The sequence below is a fragment of the Chrysochloris asiatica genome, unplaced genomic scaffold, assembly GCF_000296735.1.
Source record: "Chrysochloris asiatica unplaced genomic scaffold, ChrAsi1.0 scaffold00019, whole genome shotgun sequence".
Lineage (NCBI taxonomy): Eukaryota > Metazoa > Chordata > Mammalia > Afrosoricida > Chrysochloridae > Chrysochloris > Chrysochloris asiatica.
The window spans coordinates 22,501,991-22,523,187 of NW_006408537.1; the positions used below are offsets into that span (position 1 = coordinate 22,501,991).

The window sequence follows — 21,197 nt, forward strand, 5'->3', positions numbered from 1 at the left end:
GAAAGACGGTCTAATAAATTAAATGAAAGTCTTATCTATGATCACCTCTTCCTCTCTTTTCTAAGCTGAGTGAAAATCACAAGCCAGGATGTTTTCTAGGAATGGAACCAAAAATAAAACAACCAGTGGATAATTATTTTCTCCATGAGAAAAAGGGATTTAATTTAGTGAGAAACAATGGTTAAAAATACCATTTAAAATTAAAATAAGAAAATACCATCTAAAATTAAAATTAAAAATACCATTTACAATTGGTTTTTATGATTACTAAGAATTTGTAACTAATATGACAACTGTATTTTTATCCATAAGAGTATCACAGCAGTATTGACCTAAAAAGGAATATAATGGGAAGTGCATGTTAGCGATGACAAGTCAGCTTTGGTAATTAGAGTTAACAGTAACGTCTGTTCATCCACTATTGCTGCATTGAACTATTTCCATGGGATATGTATGGAAGTCATGTGTGGCTGTGCCCTGTAAATTCAATAAAGAATGAACACTCTTATGTTTTGGTAACTAAGAAGTTAGCTGGGGGCAATGCTGAATTTCTTTCTTCTTGGAAAATGGAAACTATGAAGGGGATAAAAAGTGAAAGAAATTACAAAAGGAAAAAGAAAAGTAACATGCCTGGAAGTACAGAAATACTGTTTAGAAAAAAGAAGCAACCATAAACCAGAAGAAATCAAAACATGAGACTTAAAGTATATTCTTGAAATTTATTATATACAAATTACAAAAATACTGCGCATGTTCATTTTTTAATTGTTTAAGTTATGTAAATGAGGCATTACAGATAGGAAAGTGTGTTTTTTTTTCCTTATTCTCAATGCAGAAAGTGGGATTTAACCCCCATAAGAATAGCTAAATGTATCTTCGATATGGCATAAATGTTGAATGGAGTTTTTGAAATCTTAATTTAAAATAGTTTTTTTTTAAGTACACACATACACACAAACTAAACTTGGCATTAGAAGTGCCACAAGCTGTTTGCTGGAATTCAGAGTCCTGTCAGATTCCCCTATTATTTTCAGACGTTTGTTTACCAGCAGTAGCTTCAGAAACAAGGGGAAAATCTGATCATTTCTAATTTTATTTGGTTTAGTTAAATAAAAGGTTTGGTTCGCAGCACTTTTTAAAAGTTACTTTAAAATTCAACATTAAGATTGAAAAATAACTAAAACCTATGGATACAATCACCATGAAAGAAAAACACAAGGATCTTTATTGGTAATATATCTAGTAGCTGATTCAGCTACAGATAATACTACTTTTTAAATGTATTTACTCATTTCTTACCCTCTTCCAAATGTTTCTGAATTTTAATATAAAGGCTGATTAATTTATGTTTGGTTCAGTGTTATGAATAGGAAAAAGGCACTTTGAAGCAAAAACAAAGAAGTTTAAGTGTTAGGCTATTTCAAAAACTAACATCATAAGATTATGAAGTAATTAAAATGTTAAAGAAAAGTAATGCCTAAATAAAGACGATAAGCTTTAATTAAAATACAAATTAAAGGAAAAATGTCAATCTTCCTGTTAGGTATCTTTAAAACCTTAAATAGTATCATTTAATGTAAATAATGTGAATTTGATCATCTGCCAAAGAAATAAAGCCTGGTTGACCTTATTTCAATTTACTAGTAATTAAAAGTATGCAAAGTATAATTTCTTAGAAAAAATTCATATAGGAATAAGACTTTATTAAAAAATTCAAGGATGATCTCCAAAAGTCTGGTGAAAGTTCATGAATCATGTTTTCAAATGGCGATTTGAGCAGTGTGACTCACTGGATATTCTACCTCCTGGCCTCATTCCACACTCAACCAAAACTTTGTGATGGAAATCACATGAGAAGGAAATGCATTAGGAAGTTCAAATCCAATTTGAATGTCTATGGATGAGAAAAATTAAAACTGTAGGTATTTTGATTATGAAGAAAGAGGTTAAAAACCAGCAGAATACTCTAAAAGTCTCACTCCAATGAAGTGTAACAAGCTAGCTTCTAAATTTTTTCTTAACATTTAAAAAGTTTTTTTGCCAACCAGATGTTCTTTACTCCTTGGTCAGTCCTGATATGTAACACTTTTTTCTCTCATTCTAGGATAACTTCTAAGTTTAAAGTTTTTCACCATTATCAATCATTAATATAATCTTCATGTTTCTAGATAAAACCATCGACCTCAACTCTGTCAATACTGAGCTAAAAATATGAAATCAATGTATCTGCTTTTTAAGACCCTGCTTACTTTTCTGTATTACATTTTTTTCTTTCAAATAAAACTATCATATATGTTTCAAATATACCTGTGTAAATATTATCTATAAACGTACGAATAAATGTATCATATGCATTTATCTCTACTACATATGCCTACAAATAAAAATATATAACTACTCTCTCTGTTTCTCTCTTTATATTGAAGATATCTATATCTACAAAGAGATCTTTAAAAATGTCTCACTTCACAATTGCAAAACAATTTCAAAGAGTTTAAATAAGTACAAAAAGATTTGTAGCATCAACCCATGGAAAGTTATGATATTTAAAATCACAAAATACTTTTGTGGGCTTTAAAACAGACAAATCAAGCCGCATAAACCTGTACACGTTAGCATGATTAAAAGGTGATCAGGGTCTCTCTACTAACTTTACATCAACTCTTGACATAAAAGTGAAAAATGAAGCATAATGATTTTTTTTTTTAGCTCAACTGTTAAAAAAAAAAATAAATGATCTATCTGTGAGTGTATGCAGCATACATTTTGAAGGCGCTTCTTCAGAATCAGAAGTGAGAAACTCTAAGCACCTGCATCCAAGAGTCAATCTGTGAAAATGCTAATAAAACATAAACCTAAAAGGCATTATTCCCAGCTCTGAGGCGACATTGTTATAATTAAGGAAAACCTGTGTATGAGTTGGCGGAGTCCTCAGTCCTCGCCGAGTGGGAGGGTCACACTGGGAGAGACTAATAAGGGCAGAGATGCGTCCCCCTTCCCCACTCGGAGGAGCTGACTTGGGCCACTCCTCAGCGGTGCCGCAACCCAGTCGGGACTCCACTGCGCCTCTGAGGGGCTCAGATACAAATTCAAGGTAAGCTGCACGGCGTTGCGACCGGCCCTTTCACTTCATCTCTTGCACACATGCCTGGTCCATGTCATTCGCTCATATTTCTAGTCACTTACGTGCATCTGCTTTTCAAGACAATGTAAAAACTATGCTGTCCACGTAACTATGTTAGGGTGGATAAATAACGCACACCTGCAATTACGCATTTACATAGGTAAGCTTCATGATGGAACCAAAAATTCCTTGGCACTGTCTGACCACTTTAATATTCTATTTATAATGTAGTTTGTGATCCCGTGTTCACGTAATGCAGGGTTTATGCCTTATACTGTAGTTCTAGGTGATTTGTTCATATGTGTGCTCATGAAGCAGAACTATGATCACTGCTGATGCGGGAGAGAACAGACACGAAATACAGAAGAAGAAGGAAAAACACTAATGACCAAACATCCGTGTTGTTAAATGCACAAAACAAACTCGACAATATAAATTCATGCTGTCAGATCTTATATTTTGGTCTGTGTCTAGAGATGCTGGCCAGGTTGGCCCCTGGAAGCGAGGAAACAGTTAAGAGATATACGCCGGGAGACTTGAGGTTCCGAAGCTTCACTCCCGGAACCGGGTTTACCTATTCTTACACGCGGGTTTTTCTCCCAAGTGCGGCTTCAGGGGTTAGAGCGGGTGCGAGCGGGGGTCCTGGGACTCCGGCCTCCCCAATCCTAGCTCGCTCGGGATCGTCCGGCCCAGTTACTTAATTACCCTGCAGCACGCGCAGCGCCGCCAGCCCCAGCGCCGCCGCCGTCCTCGCCGTTCCCGTCCTCGCTGTCCCCGCTGCCACCGCCGCGGCGGGAACGCCAGCTCCGAGAACGCGCCCAGCCTCCGCCGCCCAGGCTGCGAGAATCTAGCCGCCACTGCCGTCAGCGCGCCGGCGCCCCGGCGACTGTGAGGAGGGAGGCGGTACCGCGAAACCCAGCTAGGGTGCTGCAGGGTCCCAAAGAAGTTTGTTGGCTCGGAACCAAACACGCCGCCGGGCATGCTAACTCAGTTTGAGCAGGCGGGCGTGACAGCGAAATCTGCCCCATATAGATTACTGAGGGAAAGGAGGACGCAGAAGAGCTGGTGAATAGGTAAGGTGGCTGGAGTCCCAGGAGAGCTGAGAGACACCGATTGGCAATTGGTGAGAGGGTGGAAAGCAAGAAGGGTACCAGAACACAATGCCAGGCTCACAGCACAGTGGACTGGGCTTAAAAAGTCAACTCAGATTTCTGAAAAGGCGTACAGTTTTGGATAAAACCATCCAGATATTGCACCAGTGAGTAGTTGTGAGCCACAGCTTAGGTTGGGAAATGGAAGGTTAAGAAAGTCAATACACGCCCTCTTCTACCCCCATTTCCAAGGACTTCTTGGTCTGGAGGTGATGGAATATAAGCAGCCCACTCTTTCTCCACTCCCTCCCAAAACCAAAGAAAGCGAGAAGGCAAAGGTATCTCTCTGTCCAAATCAAGGGCTGTATCGTAATTTTTTAAGAGATGAAAACAAAACCATACATGTAGTCTATCAGCATCTCCTTGCAGGTGAGTGGAGCAAAACCTTTAGGATCCTTTCTAGGTAGAGACTTTTGACATGTGTCTATGAAAGAGAAGCTGGTATGTTTAGGCACATAAACACCCGCTTCCTGAAGAGATCTGGCAGGGTTCTTTGGGTAGGAATATCTGTTCAGCATGGAAAAGATATATATATTCTTTTAAGGGGTGGAAAATTTATTTTCTCCCTACGGGATGGAAAATGGAGAAAGTTATTGGCGGCTGCTCCCATGAGGTTATGTCTGGGTTGATCTCTCAAACTGGTAAAGCATCTAAGTGGGGTTCTGGGGCAGAGTGGTTGAAGCTGTGGCAATAGATCAGGGACATGTGTCTAAACCTGTTATGAACAGGTCAGAAAGCAAAAAAGTGAAAGAAAACCAAACATGGTTGTTATTACCATTGGGACATTATCTCTGTATCTGAATCATTAAGTCTTTCAAAGAAACCATCCACAACAGATGGGGGCCCATGGTATTCTCCAGAAATGGAAAAGTTCCATTTACTTTCTGGTCCTCCAGATTAATCTCTTGTACTGCAATTTTAGTTCTTATTCTCCAGCAAGCAGAAATGCCTACTGGGTTCATAGAGATGATGATTTTAAAGGCAGACAAGATATAGAGATAGAAACCATGGTTATATGGCTAATTGGCACAATAAATGCACATTGGAGCGAAGAAAGATAAATAGACAGAAATACAAATAGCAGGACTATCAAGATGCTGATATATAACCTTGATAGGCTGGTGGGAAAAATAGAATGACTGAGAGGGGAGCTGGGTTATTTGAGGCAGGCCATGTTGAGAACATATATCTTAAACAGGCAAAGAATAATGAGACTAAACAGAAGAAAGCAAACACCAAGGGCATTCCAACCAGAAGGAATGGCATGTGTGAAGGCTTAGAGGTGGGAGTGAGCAGTCATGTGCCTGGTAACACAGAGAATCCAAGCTGGGTGAAACCTGAGATAAGGCAAGGCAGATGGTAGGGAGAAGGAGGATGGGTGAGTATCTTAAAACACCTGCCAAGGATAGATTGGAAAGGAGGAGTTAAGAGCAAGGGGCTTCTAGAGTGTTGTTTTGTAGGTCAATAGTGAGTTAATCAGGTGAGGAAGCCATGGCTTTAGTTGAACTGATAGAAAGATGGTGAATCCAAGAGTGGAAGAATAGACCTGTCTTATCCATACATTGACTGTATGGATAAGAAGAGCCAAGGAAGGAGAGAAATCACCATTAACTGTGACATTGTAAGGTCATTAAATATGAAAGCTAATAGAGTCCTCCAAGTGGAAAAATTAGAAAAAGTTGATGATTCAGGAAACTTTTTTTTTAGAATTTTAGGAGGCTCTGGGTCATTAATATAGTTGTTTCCATGAAAAATAGAACTAAACATTTGAAAAAAAGATAGGTTAGTCATGGTGGTGAAATTGAGACTAGTATTCAGAAGGTTAATAGAGATAACTATAGTTCAGAGAAGCATGTCAATAATGCAGCAATGTTCAATTAAGCATAAATGGAAGATGAGGTTAAAAAGACACTCTGGGAAGTGGGCATTGTTTTTGAAATGATTGGAGAAATACCACAGAAACTTTGAGGAAACTGATAGATTTGTTTAGTTTCAGAGTATGAACATTAATAACCAGGAGCTGTTTTCTGTGGAGACAGAAAATCCAATAGTATCATTTTGTTTGATTGTTCATTCCTAAATAATTAAAATTATGTTCACTGTGGCTTCTTTCAGTAATTTCTCCTACATTTTTTACACTATTTCTTCCTTCATGCTGAGCCGTGGAGTCAGTTCTGGCTCACAGTGACCCTATATACAACAGAAAAAAACACTACTTCTATAAATGTTAAATTCTTACCTGGATATATTACTCATCAGTACCCAAACTTTCATTTGTTTGCTTATTTGTTAAAATATATTACCATTAAATTTTCATACTACAAATTAATCAGGTAGTAACCCCTACCGTGGAGTCCTGGTGTAGCACTGTGGGTTAATGCGCTAGACTGAAAAGTTGGTTTGAACTGCAAGGTTAGTGGTTCAAGCTCACCAGCCGCTCCTTGGAAACCCTCTACAGGGTCGCTATGGGTCGGAACTGACTCCACAGCACTTAACAACAACAACAACCCCCTGGTGTGGTGCTGTGTGTGAATGCAAAGTCAGTTTGAACCACAAGGTCGGCAGTTCAAGCTCACCAGCCATTCCTCAGAAACCCTATACAGGGTCGCTATGGGTCGGAACAAACCTGACAGCACTTAAAAACACCAACAACAAAACCCACTATATTCCAAGTATGTAGAGCCCTGGTGGCATAGTGGTTAAAGCAATCTCCTGCTAATCAGAAGGTTGGTGCTTCAAACCCACCAGCCACACAGTGGAAGAAAGATGTTGAAGTTGGCTTCCATAAAGATTTACAGCCTTAGAAACTCTAGAGGGGGCAGTTGCACTCTGTTGTATAGAGTAGCAATGAGTTGGCATTGAATTGACAGTGATGGGTATTTTTGTTTTGGTGTTTGGTTTTATAAGTTTAAACAAAACACAATTGAATAAGATAATTTTTCCCCGAAAGATGTTCAGGATAGAGAGGAGCCTAGACGCAGGCACATTATTACTACCAAGCACTGTTGAATCACAAGGCAGTGAGTACTAAACTCTGCCTGGGATAGTTATTACAGACTTCACAGATGACATGGCATTTGACCTACAAGTTGAAGGCTAAGTAAGTGCTCACCATATGGAACGAGGATTGGAAGGGCATTCTAGCAGCAGAAACAGCATGTGCAGAAGTCTGGCATGTTTTGGGAATTGTGAATAGTTTGGTGGAGCAGAGTTTGTTTGGAAGGAGATAGTGGAACATAAGGCTGGACATGGACAGATGTGTTGGGGTCTGACTCCTTGAGTGCCTCACTTAGGAATGGACAGTGAAAAGCTACCAAAAGACTTTAAGTAGGATTCTTAAAGTAACTAGATTTCAGCTTTAAAAATAGAATTCTTGAGCAGTGTTGTTGTTATGTGCCGTGGTGTCGGTATAGACTCATAGTGACCCTGTACAGGGTTTCTGAGGCTGTAAATCTTTATGGGAGCAAAAAGCCTTATCTTTCTCCCACAGAGAGCTGGTAGTTTCGAACTGCTGACCTTGCGGTTCACAGCCCAATTCATAACCACTATGCTACCAGAGCTCCTTTCTTGAGCAGTAGGAAGATGGAATTAAGAGAAACAAGACTGAAAGAAGGGTGTTTAGTTAGAAATTCATTGTATTAGAAAGAACAAGGATCAGTTTGTATGAGAAAGTTGGTGTGGATTCCAAAGACATTTTAAAAGTAGATCATTGTAAGATTTGATATGGGAAGTGAAGAAGGAGTTGAGAAAGATTTTGAAAAATTTAACATGTGCTCCCAAGTTAATGGTGATGCCTATAATCAAAATATAAAAGGTCAGGAGGTTTATGGTAGAATATAATGAGGGCAGAAACTTTTCCTAAGTTCAAAAGACATTTACAAACTTCCTTCAACTGCATTGCTCCAGTCAATTATAAAACTGTGAATGAATGTTAGATTTAGTTCTAAATTCTCAGGATATTTGTTTGATTATAGGCTTGGTTTTATAACTCTATAGGTATGACTTTTCCATTAGATTTTCTTATATAGTTTATAGACTCTACCTAGTTTCCCTAGAGATAAATTTTAAAGACTGATAAAATAACATATGTGTAACACCTGTTGTTTTTGCTTATTTACTCAATATATCATTTTATAATGAGATGACCAGATTTTCCTAGCAGAATGTACAAGTATACTGGAGAGTAGTCACGAAGATTTGATTTAAAAATCAACTTCTTAGTCACATAGCATTTCTTTTTATACTGTATTTTCTAGAACTTAGGTTCTTTTAGCCATTTAGTAACTTGAACCTACTTTTTTGAAAGCTATAGTGTTGTTTTGCACATTTAAAACCTATGTAGAGGGAACCAGTACTTCCTTTCTATTTCTCCTCCCTTTCTCTGTATTTCACTTTTCTTTTTCATGTTCTTTTCTGTTCTAGTGTTATATCCAGTGGAATCGCTACTTACCTAACAAATTTCAGCAATGCAGCATAAGCATAATAAATATTAGATGGCATAATAGTAAAATTTTGTATGTTGACTAGGCAGATTTGATTTAGCTTATAACTCCGGAGCTAAAACTGAGAGGTCCCATACCATCCTACCTGGCAAGTCCACTATTGTATCACTCTACATACTTACTCTGCTTTCATTTACTTTCAGTATATACCTCTCAAACATAATGTGTTGGTTTGTTTTTAATTTCCCTTCCCTTCCTCTCCTTGGGGTACTGCTGTGTCTTCTGTAACTGTCACATAGTAAAACCACATCCAATTGCTAGAATGGAAGCTTTAAGTTTTTCTAATGTTCCTTTATGTGTTCTCTGTACACAAACATCTCAGTTTTTAAAGTTGTCTTGTAGGATTTCAAGTGTTGCATCAAGAGTGTTTAAAAGACAAGAGATTCACATTTTTATTTATTTTTTATTTTTTTATTATTACCTACTCCACTAATAAGGAATCATCCTGGTGTGGTGTGGTGCTGTGGGTAAATGTGCTAGAATACAAAGTCAGTTTGAACCACAAGGTCAGCAGTTCATGTTTGCACATCAGCTGCTCCTCAGAAACCCTACACAGGGTCATTATGGGTCAGAACCAACTTGACAGCACTTAAGAACAACAAGCCACTAATAAGGAGTCCTGGTGTGGTGCTGTAGGATAAACACTGGATCACAAGGTTGGTTTCAACTGCAAGGTTGCAGTGCAAACTCCCCAGCCGTTCCTCAAGAACCCTAGACAGGGTGGCTATGAGTCGGAACTGACTCGACAGCACTTAATAACAACTAATAATAAGGAGCCCTAGTGGTGCAGTGGTTAAGTACTTGGTTGCTCACTGAAAGACCGTCAATTTTAACACACCAGCCACTTCACAGGGTAAAGATAAGACAGTCTGTGTTCATAAAGATGACAGTCTAGAAAACCCTATAGGGCAGTCCTACTCCATCCTATAGAGTTGATGTGAGACAACATTGACTGGATGGCAACTGGTTATCCCACCAATCTCCAAAACGAATCCAGTTTGAAAGGATGGTGAGGATAATGGAGATAGAGATCAGGACCAGGCCTGAAGGCTGCCACTATATCTTTGCTTTCATTGTAAAGAGAAATTAGTTACAAGAAGGGCTATATAAATGATTTTATAGGGTTTATTAGCTCCACAGGTGTTGTCTTCTCAAAACTGACAGAGAAGGGCACACTCTAGCTATGACTTTGCAGTTTTGTAGCACTATAAGGAACTGTCTGGGGTCTGGATAGGATCTTGATAAGAATATAGCTAAAAATTTAAGAGGAGGTTTATAAGAGTGGGATAGATTTGTGCCACATCCTAATAGTGACTGTTCATAGTATCAGAAGAAAAGCTTTTTAGTTGAGCTGACTTGGACTTCAGTCTTTGTGACTTTAGAGCTCAGATTTATAGACTAAAGACATGATAGCAGCCTGCAGTACCACCCTCAGGTCCAGGCAAGAGAATCCCTATTCCGGATCTACAGAGTGAAGGTCTGTTGTGATCCTTTCCAGGATGTGCACCTCCTTCCAAGGTTAGGAGCCCACAAAACTAAGGGAACATGCCCGTTCAAAACCCAATTCCTTCCTTTTTGACTTGGCTAGTGCTTTAGGATAAGCACCAGACCTTAAGATTGGTTTGAACCACAATGTTGAACTATGAGTCGAACCAATTCCACAGTATTTAACAACAGCATGGTTACTCAGGATCCTAAAATTTCTTGACTGAATATTCCATTGCCCCCCTTGCAGGGACTGAGAAACCACTTCCTTGATTCATTTTTTCAGGAACAGAAAAAGTCACTGTGTGTGCAAACCTGGCCCAAAGAATAGTCAAGGAGCAGTTGTTTTCAGGTAATACAGACAGAACTTAGATTTATTTGGACATTCACATATGTGTGAGTGAGGCTCCTCATGGCAAATACAGAGCTAGGAATGGGAAAAAAAATGAGGTGAACTTTGGTATAGGCCAGAAGTGAGTATATTTAACATACCATGCTTTGTAGAATTCTAAACTTGACCTGGGACTTCAGGTTTTGGGGAAAGCATATTTGTCCACGGAAAAGGATAAGACATATATTTTAAAATTAGTTTTATTTTTCTCTGTAAAATATTTAAATTTATGGTAGGTAGACATCTTGCCCTGCACTATGTGAATGTTAGAGGCAGTTACACCTACCTTTCAAGTTGTTGTACATATTAAATAAAATTCCATGTGTAAAGTAAATTCAACCACCACTCATCTGTCAGTTTGTCATACTGTGGTGGTTGCATGTTACTGTGATCCTGGAAGCTATAACTTCAGTATTACAAATACCGGCAGGGTCATGCATAATAGACAGGTTTCACTGGCACTTCCAGATGAAGATAGACTAGGAAGAATGAAGAGGTGGTCCACTTCTGAGGGACTAACCAATGAAAACCTTATGAATAGCAATGGTATATTGTCTGAGCCACTTAGGGCGGAAAGCACTCAAAATACAACTAGTAAAAAGCCATTTCCTCAAAGTAGAGTTGTCTTTAATAATGTGGATGGATCAAAGCTTTTGTGAGCCTCATTAGCCGATGGGGCACAACTCAAAATAAGAAGAGACAGCTGCAAACGTCCATTAATCTTGGAATGTGGAACATGAATCTAGGAAAATTGGAAGTTCAAAAATGAAATGGAGCACATACAGCTTGGTATCTTAGGCATTAGTGAGCTGAAATGCACAGGTATTGGCCATTTTTAATTGAACAGTCGTGTAGTTTACTATGCTAGGAATGACAAATTGAAGAAGAATGGTGTCACATTCATTGTCAAAAAAGAATATTTGAAGATGTATCTTGAAGTACAAGGGTGTTTGTGATAGGAACATATCCATATGCCTACAAGAAAGACCAATTAATCTGATGATTATTCAACTTTACCCACCAACCACTAACCAATGATGAAGAAATTAAAGAATTCTACCAACTTCTTCCTGACAATGAATAAGGAAGACTGTAGACAATTGGTGCATTTAAGTGATGGGGTTGGAGAAGACTTTTTAAAGGTATCATGGACTGCCAGAAGAACAAACAAATCTGTGTTGAAAGAACGACAACCAGAATGTTCTTTGGAAACCAGGATGACTAGATTTTGTCTCTCATACTTAGGACATATTATCAGGAGAGACCAGTCCCTGGAGAAGGACATCTTGCTTGGTATAGTGGAGGGCCAGAGAAAAAGAGGGAGACCCTAACTAGATGGATTGGCATAGTGGTGGCAACAGTGAACTCAAGGATAGCAGCAATTGTGAGGATGGTGCAGGACCTGGTGCTGTTTTGTTCTGTTGTAAATAGGGTCGCTATGGGTTGGAAATGACTTGATGGCACCTACCAACAACAACTACTAACTTAGTCTGTTACAGTACCTTCCGGTTCTTTCCTCTACCCTCCCTCCAACTCCATTTTGTCTGTTTCCCCGCCCTGAACTACAAGGCGTGTAGTTTAAAGGATAACGTGGCTTTTGATAGGCCAGAGCTAAATCACCCCAGCAATGACCACTCCCTTCCTGTTGAATCTATATAAATCCCCTCCCTTCCTGTTGACGCTCTCTTCTTCTTCTTCCTCTCCTCCTGTCCGCCTCCTGCCTTCTCTCTCCGGCAGAGGTTACCTTCCTCACCCTGAATAAAGGTCTCTAGATGGGCCATCTGGTGTGAGGTGTGGTTGATGAGCTGCGCAGGGGGTCCTTTCATAGTCAGTCTACAACTGATCAAACATGCAATCAAGATTCAGTGATAATTACTTGTGATTGGCATGCAAAAGTTGGAAACAAAGAGGAACATCAGTAGTTGGAAAGTATACACTTGGTAAGTGAAGTGAAGCTAGAGATCCCATGATACAATTCTACAAGATCAATGACTTAATTGCGAATACCTTTTTTTCAACAACATAAATGGCAACCATATATATGAGCATTCCCAGATGGAATACACAGGAATCAAATTAATTGCATCTGTTGTAAGAGATGATGTTGTTGTTAAGTGCCATCCAGTCGGTTCCGACCCATAGTGACCCTGTACAGGGTTTCTGAGGTTGTAAATCTTTACGGGAACAGAAAGCCTCATCTTTCTCCCACGGAGCAGCTGGTAGTTTCGAACTGCTGACCTTTAGGTTCGCAGTCCAATTTGTAACCACTACACTATCAGAGCTCCTTATGGAGAAGCTCAATAGCATCAGCCAAAACAAGGTCAAGGGCCAACTATGGAACAAACAGACCATTCATTGCCCATATGCAATTTCTGGTTGAAGCTGAAGAAAATTAAAACAAGTCCAGGAGAACCAAAATATGATCTTGAATATGTCCCACCTGAATTTAGAGACCATCTCAAGAACAGATAAGACACACTGAATATTAATGACTGAAACCAGATGAGTTATGGGATGACATCTAGAAACAACATACATAAAGAAAACAAGAGGTCATTAAAAAGACAGAAAAGAAAGGAAAGACATAAATGGATGTTCAATTATACTCTAGAACTGACTGTTTTATATTCAACAAATCATACACTTCGCTTCATTTCAATGATTGCACCCCCCCTCCATATAACTACAGTTATCTTCCTTCCTTCCCAGGTTCTTATTTCCATTTCACCCTCCTCCCCAACCCTTCTGAACTTTGTCCTTAGGTGTGAAACTTACTCTTGAATGTAGAGTAGCTAAAGCAACTGGAAGAAATGATGAACTAAAAGCTGAACAGAAAACTTGAAAGGGCAGCTTCAGAAGACAAAGTAATATAGACAAAGATCTGGAGTCAGAAAGCCAAAAACATTTTTTAAAGAACTGAAGAAAAATTTAAGCCTTGAGTTGGAATATTGAATCACCAAAATATTGAATGAGGCAGCAAGCATCGAAAGACTATGGAGAACGACACAGTCATTGTACCAAAAAGAATTGGTTGATATTCAACCATTTCAAGAGGTAGCAAATCCAGGCTGTGCAGAAGTCACTGGTGAAAAACAGGGCTCCAAGAATTAATTGAGTACCATTTGAAATGTTTCAACAAGTTGATGCAGCACTGGAAGCACTCACTTATCTAAAGACAGCTACATTAGACAATCAGTGGAAAGAGATCCATATTTGTGCTCATTTTGAAATTATCAAATATCACTGATATCACATGCAAGTAAAATTTTGCAGAAGATAACTCAAAGAAATTCCATTAGTACATCCATGGGCAGCTGCCAGATTCAGAAGAGGACCTGGAAGTAGGGATATCGTAGCTGACGTCAGATAGATCTTGGCTGAAAGCACATAATACCAGAAAGATGCTTGCTTAAAATTATTGACTATGCAAAAGCATTAGACTGTATGGATCATAACAAATGGTGAATACCAATGCAAAAAATGAGTATTCTAGAACACTTATTTGTGCTCATCAGGAATCTGTACATAGATCAAGAGGCAATTGTTTGAATAGAAAAAAGGGATAATAATGGTTTTAAATAATGAAAGATGTGTGCCAGGATTGTGTTCTTTCACCATACACATTCAGTGTGTATGCTGAACAAATAATCTGAGAATTCATTATATTCATGGATTATATAAAGACGAATGTGACAGAATTGAAGGAAAATTTATTAACAACCTATGATGTGCGGATGATACAACCTTGCTTGCTGGAAGCAAAGAGGCCTTGAAATACTGATGAAGACTGAAGAGTATAGTCTTCAGTATGGATTGCACGTCAATGTAACGAAAACAAAAAAAATCCTCACAACTGGACCAATAGACAACATCCTGATAAATGGAGAAAATATTAAAGTTGTCAAAGACTTCATTTTTCTTGGTTCCACAATCAATGATCATGGAAACAACAGTCAAGAATCAAAGGACGTAACACATGCATTTTGTTAATCTGCTGTAACAGCCTACTTTTAGTGTTAAAGAGTAAAGATGTCACTTTGAGGACTAAGAAGCCAAGGTATGTTATTTTCAATCACTTCATATATGTGTGAAAGCTGGATCACTTGAGAAAGGAAGACTTGAGAAAAATTATGGTGTTGGCTAAGAATACTGGATATAGTGTGGAATGCCAGAAGAACAAATCTTTGTTGGAAGAAGTACAGTCAGAACGGTTCTTAGAAGCAAGGATGGTGAGATTTCATCTCATGTACTTTGGACATGTTTTTGTTTGTTTATTTTAGTTGCCCTGTTTCCCAAGACATGACGTGAAGAGAAAGCAATTTTTCCCATTTCAGCCACAAACTGCAGAGCACCGTGCCCTCTTCAAGTATTTAGATTTAAGGAATCAAGTGTTCCTTAAATCTAATTCAAGCATCAAATATTTAGATTTAAGAATATTTTAATGTCCATTTCTTAAGTAGATACATTTTGAAATTATTTAGAATTTAGAAATTTTAAAATAGAGAAAAAAACTCCAAACATATAAAAAAAGGCAAACCAGTTTGTTCTTTCTTGATCATTGATGCCCAGACGCTAGGCAGTATGTGATTTTTTGTTTTGTTTTGTTTTGTTTTCTGAAGCCACTAATCTCTACCCCTCCTAAAAAGTGCTTACCTGGAAAGTCAAGGAATTAAAATACAGATGAATCTTTGGAAACTACAAGTTATCACTAGGCCGTTTTATGGGAAGCACGCCAGCTTCAGTAGGATCATGCGCAGTAGTGTGTCATAGGAGGATGAGGTAGCTCTTTGGGCTGTTGGCAGGTTCCATAACTGATGCCTTATATTTGATTGCACTGGATAAAATTATGTGTGCGTGCTTATTATATATATATATGTAAAGTTTTATATGACCTTGGATTGAGAGAGAAATAGCAATTGCAATTTAGAGCAACTATGTATACACAGAAGTCCTGGTGTGGCGCTGTAGGCTAATGCGTCAGACTGCAAAGTCGTTTGAACTGCAAGGTTGGTGGTTCGAGCTTAGCAGCTGCTCCTTGGAAACCCTATACAGGGTCGCCTATGAGTCGGAATCGACTCAACAGCAATTAACAACAACAGCAACATTTATACAACATTTATACACATTCAATGCAAAAGTACTACTTCCTGCCTTAAATTCGTATGAGGAATTGCCAGTCTGAAGGGCACATTCTTCCTGTTGCCAACACTTGAGTCCAGTGCTTAGAAACCCAATCTGTCTCCAGTAACCATATGTTCACTGATAATCAAACAATGTGGATGAACGATGGCCTCACTGTGCATAGTCTGGTTTGAGTTGAGGTATGCTTCAGGGAAAGGACCTGGGGGGTCAGAGTTGCTACGTATCCAAAGGAATATGTATGCTGGCCACTTCTGAAGGCTCAGGGTGTTTTTAAGGATGATTCTGAAATCTGGGTAAGTTGCCCTTTGTGGCAACCTGCTGTTCACACGAAGCTAGATAGGCCAACAGATGTTACTGTAGCAGTGTCTCTGTATCCTGGGATCAAGAATCACAAACACTTTTGTGGTTAAGGAAGGAGGAGTGCTTGACAGGGAAGAAGTGTCTGAGCAGATGGGCTTCTGGAGAACCCACTGTGAAAAAATGTTGTTAATTGGCAAATGAGCGGCCAATCCTGGTAAAATAAAATATTGGGTAAGTGACAAAAAGGAAGACTCTCAACAAGGTGGACTGGCAGTAATGAGTCCAAACATGACAATTGTGGACGGCGCAGGACTGGGCAGTGTTTCATTCTGTTGTACACAGGGTGACTATTAGTGAGAACTAACTTGAGGACACCTAACAACAACTATATAAAATGAAATCGTGCTGATCAGTTTTCTCATATCCTTCTTAAAATGAACATGGGCCATTTTTCTACAAGTGTAGAGAATACGGATTTGAAGACCTTTAAAGACCTGTGGATTCACGTATGTTTTCCTGAGATTTTACATTAGTCACTCCACTGGGAAAGAAACCAGAATTAGCGGGTTTTGAGAAGGAAGGGAATTGTGGGCAAAACCCAAATTTGAGAACACAGGAGGTTGGCCTAGAGTATCAACAAGCAATCTGAGAAGAGCAGGTATCTGATAAGGGGAGAGGGATGTGGAGAAGGGGAAGCCCAAGGGAAATTTTGCTGTTGACAGTTTTATTGGCACTCATCCTGCCAATACCAAAAGCAGGAGATGAATATATGAAAAAAGGTGTTTTTAAAATGTACAAAAGGATTTATTTTGAGACCTTGATAAAAAATGTTTTAAAATCGTTCTTAGTTGAGTGGAATACATCACCATTTAATCAGTACTAGAGCAACAGTAAACATTGTTTAGTTGTTTATAGAGATGGCATATTAATGATAATGACTACTGAAATATTGTAAGATCTTGAATAACATAGGATTAAAAATGAAAGTAAATTACTATTGGTACATATTCAAAGGTAAGTATATGAGGGTAAATAAATAAGTATTGCTAAAAATCACAAAAACCTTTATTAAACAAAAATATCAAAATGTGAAGGTGCTGTTTCTCGACATACTCTCAGTCTAGTTTTATAGACTTCTGAAGGCAGTGTACCCGTGTCTGTAACCCTTCGTCAAAGAATTCAGTGTTCTTCAATTTACAGCATGTCAAACAGTTTTAGCATCCTCCAGGGACTCAAATTGTGTTTCTTTTCAATATTCTTTGAGTTTGGAAAACAAAACATCTGAAGGGGTAATATTAGAGTTGTAAGGAGGATTGTTTTCCCAATGAAACGCTCATGGGAAAAAGCCCTTTCCCTAGAAAAATGAGCCAGTGCTTTGTCATGATGGAAAATATTCCTCTGTACAGCTTTCCTGGCCTTTGCAGTTTTCAATTTTTTAAAAACTTCTTCATAATAAGCCTCTCGATTGTCCTTTATCCTTCAAGAAAATTTAACGAAATTGTTTGTTGTTATTGTTAAGTGTCATCGAGCCTGTGTATTAGAGGCTATAAATCTTTGCGGGAGCAGAAAGCCTCATCTTTCTTCTGTGGAGCGGCTGATAGTCTCCAACAGCTGACCTTGTGGTTCTCAGCCACTTTGCTCCCCTTGGGAATTTCAAACGACATTTTCTATAACCTTCTCTTCTTTGAATTTAACTGGCCCAGCAGATGCCCTGGGAAGCCATTGTTTTGACTGGACCTATTTTTTTTTATAAGTACACCTTAATGAGATTAAGACAAATGCATTACTGAGAGACTTTGTATGCAGCCATTCACTAGTCTCCGAAATCTATTTAAACATATTTTATAATTGGAACCCTAGTAGCAATACTTTTTTACTTACCTGTGTATTTCATTGTATCTCAAGATGTATAAATTGGCAGTTTCTCCTATTTTCTCATTCTTGTCTCTTTCTCTCTCTTCAAATGTTCTGATCCTTCTTTACTAGTTGCTGTGTTAGGTACCCAGGAAACAGTGACAGGCAAGAAAGACATGGTCCCTATTTAATCAGATTTAAGATTGTCAAGGGAAAATAAACTATATATAAATACAGACAAAATGAAATCTGAGCTAGAGCATACTGGGGTGAGGGTACCTACTAAACAGGTGAGGGTGCTTATAGTTAGTAACATTGAAATTTGAAGATGAAAGATGAGTAAGACTCAGAGTTTTTGATGAAAGATATGTAGGACTCAGCATTTTTAAGGGTGAAGAAATAGCACAGGCAAAAGTGTTGAGGCTGGAGAGAACTTTGGAATGTGAGGAAAATACATCTGTGAAGTGACTGGCACTGTATGAGGCTGGTGGCAGGGGTTAAATTATTCAGAACATCTAGGCCAAAGAAACTACCACCAGACTGCCAGTTTTGTCTATTGTAGTAGCTTGTATGTTACGATGATACTGGAAGCTATGTAACTAATATTTTAAATCCCTACTAGAAAAAAAAAAAAAAAAAACACACAGAAAAAAAGTCCACATGAAAATTATGCACAGAAATAAACACACCTCACTGTTTAAATGTTCACACACAAAAAATGTCCACACAGAAAAATTCTCATATAATGTTGTTGTTGTTATGTGCCATTGAGTCATTACCAACTCATAGCGACCTATGCAGAGCAGAATGAAACACTGACCAATCCTGGGCCAACCTCACTACTGTTGCCACACTTGAGTCCATCAATGCTGCCACTTGGCCAATCCTTCTTGTTGGGGGTCTTCCTCATTTTCTCTGACCCTCCACCTTACCAAACATGATATCCTTCTCCAGCGACTGCTCCCTCCTGACAATATGTCCGAAGTATGAGAGATGAAGTTTGGCCATCTAGGCCTCCAAGAAACACTCTGGCTGCACTTTCAAAACAGATCTATAGGTTCTTTTGGCAGCCCATGACACCTTCAATATTCTCCTCCAACACTATAAATCAAAAGCATCAATTCTTCTATGGTCTTCCTTATTCACTCTCCAGCTTTCACATGCATATGAGGTTATTGAAATACCATGGCTTGGGGCAGGCGCACCTTAGTCCTAAAGCTGACATCTTTGCTCTTCAACACTTTATAAAAGTCTTGTGCACCAGATTTGCCTAATGCAATATGTCATTTGATTTCTTGACTGTTGTTTCCATGAGTGTTGTTGATAATTGATCAAAGAAGGATGAAGTCCTTGACAACTTCAATCTTTTCTCCATTGATAAGAATATTGTTATTGGTCTAGTTGTGAGTAATTTTGTTTTCTTTACATTCAGATACAATACATACTGAAGGTTGTGCTCTTTGATCTTCATCAGTCAATGTTTTAAGTCCTCTTCACTTTCAGCAAGGAAGGTTGTATCATCTGCATATTGCAGGTTGTTAATGAGTCTTCCTCCAATCCTGATGCCACGTTTTTCTTCATATAACCCAGCTTCTCAGATTATTTGCTTAGCATACAGGTTGAATAAGTATGGTGAAAGAATACAACCTTGTCGTATATATTTCTGAATTTAAACCATTCAGTGTTCCCATGTTCTGTTCGATCAATTGCCTCTTGGTCCAGGTACAGATTCTTCTGGTCTTCGGTCTTTAGTGTTTAATGTACCAAATCTGTTCTTCAGATGGTCTCTAAATTCAGGTGGGATATATTGAAGGTCATATTTTGGTTTTGGTGGACTTGTTTTCATTTTCTTCAGCTTCAGTTTGAGTTTGCATATGAGTAATTGATGATCTATACCACAATCTGTCCCTGGCCTTGTTTTCACTGATGATATGGAGCTTTTCCATCATCTCTTTCCGCAGATGTAATCAATTTGATTTCTATGTATTCCATCTGGTGAGGTCAATGTTTATAGGTTTATAGTCGTCTCTTATGCTGTCTAAAGAAGATATTTGAAATGAACAAATCATTGGTTTTTCAGAATTCTATCATGTGTTCTCCACACATATAACAAGTACTTATATAATAAGTAGGATTGTAATTTGGGTTTAGGTTCAGGTTACGTTTTGAGTTTATCACTTTTAATATTATGAATATGAGAATTTTTCTTTATGCATACTTTTCTGTGTAGGCTTTTTTTTTTTTTTTGGCTAGAGCAATTTTGTGTGTGGGCATTTTTCTGTGTGCACCTTTTTCCGTGTGTGCATTTTTCTTGTGTATTTATGGCAGTGGAACTCTTTTCAGTGCACAATATCATGTGGGTTTTTTTTTGCATGTTTATTTGTTTGTTTGTTTATTTCATAGAACCATTTCAACTACCAGCCGAGTCACCCATGGTTGATGGGTTTCAACAGAGCTTCTAGACTAAGAATTAAGGCCTGGTAATCTGCTTCTTAAAATTAGCCAACAAAAGCCTAATGGATCACAGAATATTATTTGCTAGTTACTGTACAGAGACATAATTTGGTCAAGAGACAATAATGAGAATGGAAACCAGTTAGGAAGTTGTTGATATTTCAGACCAGGTCAACCTAAACTTGGATAACACAGAGGACTGGAGAGACAATAGTTAATTTGAGATGTGTTTGGGGTATTACTGACAGTGCCATCATTAGTGTTGGTATCACCGCCCCACCCCCACCCCATGGACCTTCTCTTATACCAGCTATACAGACTCCTTAGCAATGATTATCACTGAATTACAACATTATAAGTTACATTATTAGTAACTGAGCAGGAACCTCTTTTGATTTTTATCCTTCTTTTCCTTTAATTACTCCTTCCTTCTAAAAATAAAAAATTGTTGATACAGGTTAACAGAATACTGGTATGGCACTGTGGGTTAATGTACCAGACTGCAAAGCCGTTTGAACTTCAAGGTTGGCGGTTCAAGCTCCCAAGCCGTTCCTCAGAAACCCTATATAGGGTCACTATTAGTCAGAACCGACTCAATGGCACTTAACAACAACAACATAGGTTAACAGATACTAATTCCCATATATTGTGGCTAAAACACCAGAAAATTAGACAAAATTTGTTACTATAAAAACATCAGTAGCAAAAAGAACAATAGCATGTGCTTGTAGAAGACCATGAGGGGAACAAATTGTTGCTGTCAATCAAGAGTTCAATTTGTATGTACCAAGATG

General features: G+C 38.4%; 1 protein-coding gene across 1 annotated transcript in view; it reads left to right on the plus strand.

The window, feature by feature from the left end:
* The first annotated feature begins 2,984 nt into the window (after positions 1–2,984).
* COL19A1 (collagen, type XIX, alpha 1) overlaps positions 2,985–21,197 on the plus strand; it is a 506,470-nt gene continuing 488,257 nt past the window's right edge. Inside the window, exons 1-5 of the mRNA XM_006835782.1 lie at positions 2,985–3,094; positions 3,205–3,284; positions 3,599–3,751; positions 3,837–4,012; positions 5,474–5,582. Coding sequence (XP_006835845.1) covers positions 2,985–3,094; positions 3,205–3,284; positions 3,599–3,751; positions 3,837–4,012; positions 5,474–5,582 — 628 coding nt within the window. The remainder of the gene's footprint in view (positions 3,095–3,204; positions 3,285–3,598; positions 3,752–3,836; positions 4,013–5,473; positions 5,583–21,197) is intronic.